Source organism: Cebus imitator, unplaced genomic scaffold (assembly GCF_001604975.1).
Source record: "Cebus imitator isolate Cc_AM_T3 unplaced genomic scaffold, Cebus_imitator-1.0 Scaffold297, whole genome shotgun sequence".
Classification (NCBI taxonomy): domain Eukaryota; kingdom Metazoa; phylum Chordata; class Mammalia; order Primates; family Cebidae; genus Cebus; species Cebus imitator.
In genome coordinates this window covers 1,814,044-1,823,180 of record NW_016107612.1, presented here as the reverse complement: position 1 = coordinate 1,823,180, position 9,137 = coordinate 1,814,044, and the positions used below count along the sequence as shown (strand labels likewise).

General features: G+C 49.4%; 1 protein-coding gene across 8 annotated transcripts in view; it reads left to right on the top strand.

The window, feature by feature from the left end:
• NLRC5 (NLR family CARD domain containing 5) overlaps positions 1-9,137 on the top strand; it is a 111,866-nt gene that overhangs the window by 69,847 nt on the left and 32,882 nt on the right. For 7 of the 8 annotated variants that reach the window (XR_005196041.1, XM_037729303.1, XM_037729304.1 and 4 more), the window contains 6 exons: positions 261-344; positions 1,124-1,213; positions 1,585-1,650; positions 3,314-3,397; positions 3,484-3,567; positions 7,603-7,689. Coding sequence is in view for 7 of the 8 variants with exons in the window: in XM_037729303.1 (XP_037585231.1) it covers positions 261-344; positions 1,124-1,213; positions 1,585-1,650; positions 3,314-3,397; positions 3,484-3,567; positions 7,603-7,689 (495 nt within the window). In the remaining variant the exon portion in view is untranslated. The remainder of the gene's footprint in view (positions 1-260; positions 345-1,123; positions 1,214-1,584; positions 1,651-3,313; positions 3,398-3,483; positions 3,568-7,602; positions 7,690-9,137) is intronic. The other variant, XM_037729306.1, reaches the window with a different exon arrangement.

Below are 9,137 nucleotides of genomic sequence, written 5' to 3'. Positions count from 1 at the left end.
TGGTGGTGGTGGTGATGGTGATACTGATGGTGGTGGTGATGCTGATGGTGGTGGTGATGGTGGTGATACTGGTGGTGGTGGTGATGCTGATGGTGGTGGTGATGGTGGTGATACTGGTGGTGGTGGTGATGGTGGTGGCTCTGGTGTCCCTGGCATGGGATTCAGTATCAGTGACAGTGAATGCAAGCTCCTGGTGACTGAGGAGCATCTCAGGCTGAGGAGGCACCTCTGATCACCACCACTGCTCCTTACCCCCACAGCCTCTCAGTAAACCTGCTGGGTGATGGTGGGATCAGATCCGTTCTGGAATGTCTGCCGCAAGTGCCTATCTCCGGTTCACTTGAGTAAGTGGAAAGCAGCCTGAAGGACAGACAGCAAGGAGAAAGGTTTCCCTGGGCCAGGACCACGAGGCGGCTCCTTCTGAGGGCATTTCCCCAGAGCCCTAGAGGACAAGGACTCCGGAGGGCAAGGGGCGATTCTTCCCTTGCCTTCACTCCCCTGGCCTTGGGTCCCTTCCTCTGTCCCTCACACCCACCATGGGCAGAGCCTCCACCAAACACCCAAGAGAGGCTATGACTCATGGTGGGATGGAGCTGCCCCTTGGCGCATTCATACAGCCAAGCTGGCCCCGGGGCAAGGAAGCAACATTCCATTCCCAACCAGCTGATATGAGATTGCAGCTGCCTGTATCCTGGTCCATCCTGTCCCTGAAGTTCCTCTGACCCAATCTATGGGACATAAATTTGGAGATGTCCCTGCAGCTAGCGAGGGGCCTTAGGAAGTCATCCATACACTTGCTTCATCTCCCCAGTGACCTGGGGCACGGACAGCCAGAGCCAGGACACCACCTGTTGCTAAGCAACTGAACTTTGTGCTCAGGATCCCTTGACCCAGGTGGGGCTAGAGCTGCCAGCAGCGCTCACAGATTCAGGGTCTGGTGCCAGTTCTGCCTGTGTGGGGATGGTGTCCTTCTGGGCCTCAGTGTGTCCATCTGGAGAATGGATGCTTAGACATGGAGGCCTCTGTTCCTGGAGATGACAGCTGGAAGGGAGATGAAGGGGGCTGGGCGTGTTCCATGGAGGCCCCACCTGCACCCCCATCCTCAGCCCTGTTTCTTTTCTAGTCTGAGTCACAACAACGCCTCTCAGGAAAGTGCCCTGTGCCTGGTGGAGACCCTGTCCTCCTGCCCACGTGTCCGGGAGGCCTCGGTGAAGTAAGGGGATGTTGGTGTCCCTGGCTGATCATGGGAGAAGCAAGGCACCCACACTTCGTGGCCCTCCATCTGGGTGACTTGGGGCAACCTCTGCCTCTCTCTGAATCTCAGGTTTCCTGAGCATGGGATCATAATTTCCATCCCTTGATACCCGGGTGCCACGGGGACCACAGAGGCCATGGGGTGGGAAGACCAGGTATCACCATGCTCACAGAATGAGTTTGGGGATCTCCTCTGGTTCTGAGGCCTCCACCCTCCCTTGTCCCTGTGGGTGCAGCCCCTCTTCCCTCTCTGTGTCCCGTGGGTGCTCTGGGTGCCTAGGAGGCTGACACGTCTGGGCACCGCACTTCCCCAGGCCCTTCTCTCTGCAGCCTGGGCTCTGAGCAGAGCTTCCAGATTCACTTCTCCAAAGAGGACCAGGCTGGGAAGACACTCAGGTAATCCCTTCGGGGTGATGGGACAGGGGAGGGACAGGGGAGGGAGAGGGGAGAAGAGGCTGATCCGTGGCGGCCTCCATGGTCCCCTCCTCCCTGGGCCCTCTCCTTCAGACAGCAGCTTCAAGCTCCCTGCCTGGGTCTGTTTCCCAGATCTGCCCCCGATGCCTCGGCACCTCCAGATCAGCAAGGGCCTTGGCATCGGACTTGTGCTTCTTAGCCGTGTCCTGACTACAGGCCTTGATGCTTCTGAGTGTCATGGTTAAGATTTTGAAGCCACCTGAAAATAAATCCCTACTCTGCCACTTACGAGCTGTGTGGCCCTGGACAAGTGAAATAGGGATAACAGCACAGCCTGCCCCTTAGGGTTATTGTGAGGACTAAATGAGCTAAGTGTCAAGTGCCGGGAGAAGGTCTGGCTGATAGGAGTGCTGCCAGCTGTTATCATTACTGTTATTATTACTGTTATTACTGTTATTATTACTGTTGTTATTACTGTTATTACTGTTATCATTACTGTTATTATTACTGTTATTACTGTTATCATTACTGTTATTACTGTTATTACTGTTGTTATTACTGTTATTATTACTGTTATTACTGTTATCATTACTGTTATTACTGTTATTACTGTTATTATTACTGTTATTATTACTGTTGTTATTACTGTTATCATTACTGTTATTATTACTGTTGTTATTGTTACATTCTCATTACCCCTGGTAGCCCTGAGCTCTCTGAGCCTCACCGCCACTGCCTTGGGCCACTTCCTCCACATGTCTTACTTCAGCTGTGAACAGGGCCTTCAAACTGGTCCCCTGCCTCTTGTCAGGCATCCTCCCCTCCCCTCACCCCACTGCCCCCAGAGGGATCTTCACAACACACATCTGACTGTGCCCCTCTCTACTCTATGTCCTTCAGTGGCTCCCCATTGCCCCGCAGGTGAAGTTCAAAATCCCTAGCGTCTTCTCCCTCACAGTCTGATCCAACTGTCACCTTCCCCCACGTCTTTTCCCACCCCCCACACCACACACACACTCTACACATCAACCCCACATACCACATATACACTGTGCACACCCCACACACACCACACACACATGCCACACAGCACACACAACGTATACCATACACACACCACACACACACCACACACACACCCTACACACCAACCCCACATACCACATATACACCGTGCACACCCCCCACACACCACACACACACACACACACACACACACCACACACACACCCTACACACCAACCCCACCTACCACATATACACCATGCACACCCCCCACACACCACACACAACACACACACGTCACACAGCACACACAAAGTATATCATACACACACCACACACACACCCCCTACACACCAACCCCCCTGTGCCATGTGTATATGTGCACCCAGAGGCTGGCACAGTGCCCAGCCTAAAGTGAGACTCCTGAGACTTTTTTACAGCGGGTGCGGGAGGTTTTTCTCCAAAGAGACAGGAAGCTCCCGGGGTAGGAGATGTATCTTTGGATTCTCAGAGCCTGATCCAGTCCTTTGCCCTCAGGAGTCAGGGGCTCCCCCAATAGGACCTCAGGGAGGTTGGGATGAAGCTGGGTGGCAGTGCCTGCAGGCCTCACCCGGGCTCTGCCCTGGTTTTCTGCCTTCAGGTTGAGTGAGTGCAGCTTCCGTCCAGAGCACGTGTCCAGGCTGGCTGCCGGCCTGAGCCAGTCCTTGCAGCTAACGGAGCTCATGTGAGTGACCCACCCAGCCCAAGGGGACAGCAGAGGGGTGGGGGCACCCTGCCAGAGCCACCCCAGTGACTGACCTCTGTCCCCAGGCTGACCCAGTGCTGCCTGGGCCAGGAGCATCTGACCACCCTCCTGAGCTTGGTGCAGCGACCAGCAGGACTGTTCAGCCTCAGGTACCTCCTTCCCCCCTGCCTCCGGGAGGGGCTATGGTATGAATGGGAGCAGGGGTGGGCACTGGAGTAAGAGTCCCCCAGGATCATGGCCCTGGCCATTTCCTGTACCCACAACCCTGCCCCCTGGTCCCTGAGCAAACCCTGTCCATCTGTGCCAGAGACTCCACAAGGCACACAGAGAAACTGACCCTCCCAAGGCTGGAGGCCTGTGCTTTGGGATTTAAGAAAAAAAAAGGAAGTTCCAGAGGATCCCGAACTGAAGACAAAAGTAACCCGAAACAAAGTTCATGTCTGTCTGTTCACCATGACCATTTAAAAACACTCAGAAAAAGAAGATACCAAAGTAGAGAGAATAATTTTTTAAACCTCCTATTCCCAGCACCTAAGTTTGACAGTTGTTCATAATTTTTCATATTTACTTCATGTTTTTATTTTTATTTCAGCTAAAATGGTTTTAAGTAAGTGATAGACCTTATAATACATCACTCCTAAATATTTCACCACGAATCTCCAAAAAATAAGGACATTTTCAACCTGGCTCAGTGGCTCACACCTATAATCCCAGAACTTTGGGAGGCTGAGGTGCGTGTATCACCTGAGGTCGGGAGTTTGAGACCAGCCTGGACAACATGGTGAAACCCCATTTCTACCAAAACTACAAAAATTAGTTGGGTGTGGTGGCACGTGCCTGTAATCCCAGCTACTCAGGAGGCTGAGGTAGGAGAATCACTTGAACCCAGTGGGTGGAGGTTGCAGTGAGCCAAGATCATGCCATTGCACTCCACTCTGGGCAACAAGAGTGAAACTCTGTCTCAGAAAAAAGAAAAAAAGGACATTTTCTCCATAATCACAATTCCATTAGGACAGCTAAGAAACTCAGCCATTCCTTAGTGTCGGGTGCTACCTAGTCTAATCTAAAATGTCACCTTCATTCCCCAGATGGGACAGCTGGCTTTGGGATCCAGGATCTAGTCACATCTGGTTAGAATTTGCACGGGCTGGCAATGGTCTTATGACTGACTCTTCTATCCTGTGGCACGCTGCCCCCCCAACCACAGTTTTCTGTTTCATATCAGTGTCTGTTGACAAAATCAGCAACTGTGTGTACTGCAGACTATCCTTCTCCTGACTCTGGTGGCTTCCTGATGATGTCATGGTGTGTTTTCCTCTAACCCCTGACTTTCCTGTAAACTGGAAGTTAGATCAAAAGGCTCCATGACATTCAGCTTCATACTTGTGCCCAAAACACTTCCGTCACAGACAGTGCTGTGCACTTCTCATTGCAGCCTGTGACAGGTAATGAGGACTGGCCGTTCCCCAAAATAACCTGTAAAAAATTGTAATAATTATACGCGTAATTTAGCCAGGCATGGTGGCACATGCCTGTAATCCCAGCTACTCTGGAAGCTGAGGCAGGAGAATCGCCTGAACCCCGGGGGGCTGAGGTCGTGGTGAGCGGAGATTGCGCCATTGCACTCCAGCCTGGGAAACAGGAGTGAATCTGTCTCAAAAAAAGAAACAACAAAAAACGCAAACACACGTAACAAATTTACCATCTTAATCATTTCTAAGTGTAGGAGTGTTAAGTACATCCACTTTTTTGTATGGCCAATCTCCAGAACTCTTTTCATCTTGCAAAACTGAACCTCTGTCCCCATGAAACAACACCCAATTCCCCCTTGACCCCAGCCCTTGGCAACCACCATTCTGCTCTTCTGTCTCTATGAATTGGACTGCTCTAAATAGTTTATGTGAGTAGATTCATTTGTATCTGTCTGTATTTGTCTTTTCGTGACTGGCTCATTTCATTTGGCATAATGTCCTCTGGTTAATTCATGTTGTAGTGTGTGTTACTGTGTCAGACTTCTTTTTTTTGAGACAGAGTCTCACTCTTGTCACGCAGACTGGAGTGCAGTGGTGACATCTCAGCTGACTGCAACCTCCACCTTCCAGGATCAAGCGATTCTCCTGCCTCAGCCTCCCAAGTAGCTGGGATTACAGGCACCCGCCACCACACCTGGCTAATTTTTTTTTTTTTTGTATTTTTAGTAGAGATGGGGTTTCACCATGTTGGCCAGGCTCGTCTTGAACTCCTAACCTCAGGTGATCTGCCCGTCTCAGCCTCCCAAAGTGCTGGGATTACAGCCGTGAGCCACTGCACTTGACTTCTTCCTTTTTAAGGCTGCATAATAATTTGTTGTGTGGATAGACCAAATTTTGTGTATCCACTCATCCATCAATGGACACTTGGGTTGTCCATTCAAGTGTCCAATTGACAGTCCCTGCTTTCTTTTTTAAATATTATTTTATTTCAGAAACAATAGAGACAAGTTCTCACTGTTTTCCTCAGGACGGTCTCAACCTCCTGAGCTCAAGTGATCCACCCACTTTGGCCTCCCAAAGTGCTAGGTGTGAGCCCCCACACCCAGCCAGAAAGTCCCAGCTTTCAATTATTTTGGTTATATATCCAGAATTGCTAGGTCACCCAAAATAACTTTTTTTTTTTTAGATGGAGTCTTGCTCTGTTGCCCAGGCTGGAATGCAATGGCACGGTCTTGGCTCACTGCAACCTCTGCCTCCCAGGTTCAAGTAATTCTCCTGCCTCAGCCTCCCAAGTAGCTGGGACTACAGGCACACGCCACCATGCCCAGCTGATTTTTGTATTTTTCATAGAGACGGGGTTTTGCCATTTTGGCCAGGCTGGTCTCAAAATCCTCACCACCTGCCTCGGCCTCCCAAAGTGCTGGGATTACAGGTGTAAGCCTCTGCGCCAGCCCCAAAATAACATTTTTAAATAAAACTTTTCTTAGTCTAAAAATAATATTGGCCAGGTGAGGTGGCACATGCCTGTAATCCCAGCACTTTGGGAGGCTGAGTTGGGCAGATTGTTTGAGCTCAGGAGTTCAAGACCAGCCTGGACAACATGGCAAAACCCCATGTCTACAAAAACTAAAAATAAAAAATATTTACTCATTGGAGAAATATGCAGAAAATCCAGAAATACATAAAGAAAATAGTCCTTTAAAAATTCAACATAACTTTAAAGCAGTAATATTTGAATTCTCTTTTTTCCTGCTTCCAAATTAATGCACATGCATTGTAGAAAGTTCAGAAAATTAAAGAATAAAATAAAAATCACTCGTGAGAATTCTGTCATCTAAGCAACCACCATAAACATTTGATATATTTTCCTATATTTTCCACATACCTCTATCATCTCCCTCCTTCTTTCCATACTTTTTCTCCAGATACTTTCCTTTTTTAAAAAAACAAAATTGGGCATATAATCCCAGTATTTGGGGAGGCCAAGATGGGCAGTCTCAGGAGTTCAAGACCATCGTGACCAACATGGTGAGACCCATCTCAACTAAAAATACAAAATTAGCTGGTGTAGTGGTGCACACCTATAATCCCAGCTACTGAGGAGGCTGAGGCAGGAGAATCACTTAAACCTGGGAGGCAGAGGTTGCAGTGAGCCAAGATGTCGCCACTGCACTCCAGCTTGGCGACAAAGCCAGACTCTGTCTTAAAAAAAAAAAAATGGGACCATGTTTTACATATAGTTTGCTTTCCTTGCCTTTGTGATGTAGCATTTTGTGGATCTTTTCTTAAATCTAAAAATATCAGTGGCCCAGTGCAGTGGCTCACACCTGTAATCACAGCACTCTGGGAGGCCGAGGCAGGTGGATCACTTGAGGTCAGGAGTTTGGGACCAGCCTGGCAACAGTAGCTGAGATTGTGCCATTGCGCTCCAGCCTGGACAACAAAAGCAAAACTCCATCTCAAAAATAAATAAAAAATAAAAATATCATTAAAAATAATATTTTCTGTTTGGATTATCATAATAGTTGTTGGAATAAGGGTGATGCTAATTTCCTTTTCTAGGCTGATGCCTAGTTGTATAATTTTATAGTTTTAAAAATTAGGAAAAAAAGGCCTCTAGAACCCCCTTGACACTTTCCCCCACCCCCTCATGTGTGCTGATTGTCTGCTGCTCACCCTGGGAGACCTTATCTGTGTCCCCTTCTGTGGCAGGGTGCAGGAGCCATGGGTGGACCAAGCTGGAGTTCTCTCCCTGTTAGAAGTCTGCGCCCAGGCCTCAGGCAATGTCACTGAAATAAGGTGAGTCCAGAGAAGAGGCCCTTTTGGAAGTCTTCATCTTTCATGAGCATGGGGACTTTCCTTGGCCTTCCCTCATCTTGTGGAGTAATAGCCATGTCCCAGCTAATTCTCCGTGTCCCCAGAATAGCAGGAGCTCCGGGGGTATATGTGAGGGTTTACACATTTGCTGGGACTAGTGCAGTAATCAAGCCACAGTGTCAGCGGAAGACATCCCCAGATTCAGGACAAAGGGCTCGTGGATCCAGGTAGACGTGGCTGGGAGTCCATGCATGCTGCTTGGAAGTGGCTCCCAGATGCAGTAACACACATCATGGCTCTTCAACCAGAAACAACACAATGACACAGAGTGGCTAATAGCAAAGGTTTTAGCATCCCACTCACCTATCTTCAGATCCAACTCAGTCACTTACTGGTTGGAGCCCATTACTGTATCTTTCTGGCCTCAGTCTCCCGCTCTTATAAGAGAGTCTAATTATAGGCTGGGCTCAGTGGCTCACACCTGTAATCCCAGCACTTTGGGAGGCTGAGGCAGGTGGATCATAAGGTCAAGAGTTCAAGACCAGCCTGGCCAAGATGGCGAAACCCTGTCCCTACTAAAAATACAAAAATTAGCTGGGTGTGCTGGCAAGCACCTGTAATCCCAGCTACTCGGGAGGCTGAGACAGGAGAATCGCTTAAACCTGAGGGTCCGAGGTTGTAGTGAGCCAAGATTACAACACTGCACTCCAGCCTGAGTGACACGGTGCAAAACTCCATCTCAAAAAAAATAAAAGAGTCTAATTACAGCCCTTCATGGGACTAGGAGGATTACAAGAACTGGAGCATGTAAAGATGTCTGCTGTGCTGTCACCAGCCACATGGCCTGCCCTGCTCCTTCCTCCTCTCCTCCAGGAGTGAGCAAGGGGGTGCTCGGGGGACTTCATCTCTCATACAGCCCTCTCCCCATAAACACCCCCATGAACATAACATTCAAGTAAAGACAGTGAGCTTAGAGTGCAAATGTGGACTCCAGACACAGCCCCTACCCCACCCTTCCACACACTGTGGTCCTTGAGCCCCAACCTCAGAAAATTCTGGAACTTCCCTTGGATCCCTCTAATGGCTTTCTGTCATGGTCTGAAAAGCCTCATCAAATTATTAACTTTAAGTTGTTGAAAAGGGCCAGGCGTGGTGGCTCTCACCTGTAATCCCAGCACTTTGGGAGGCCGAGGCAGGAGGATCACTGAAGCCCAGAGTTCAAGGCTGCCGTGAGCGATGATGGTGCCGGCCACTGCACTCCAGCCTGGGTTACAGAGCAAGACTCTGTCTCTTTAAAAAAAAAATTGTTGGCCGGGCACGGTGGCTCAAGCCTGTAATCCCAGCACTTTGGGAGGCCGAGGCGGGTGGATCACGAGGTCAAGAGATCGAGACCATCCTGGTCAACACGGTGAAACCCCGTCTCTACTAAA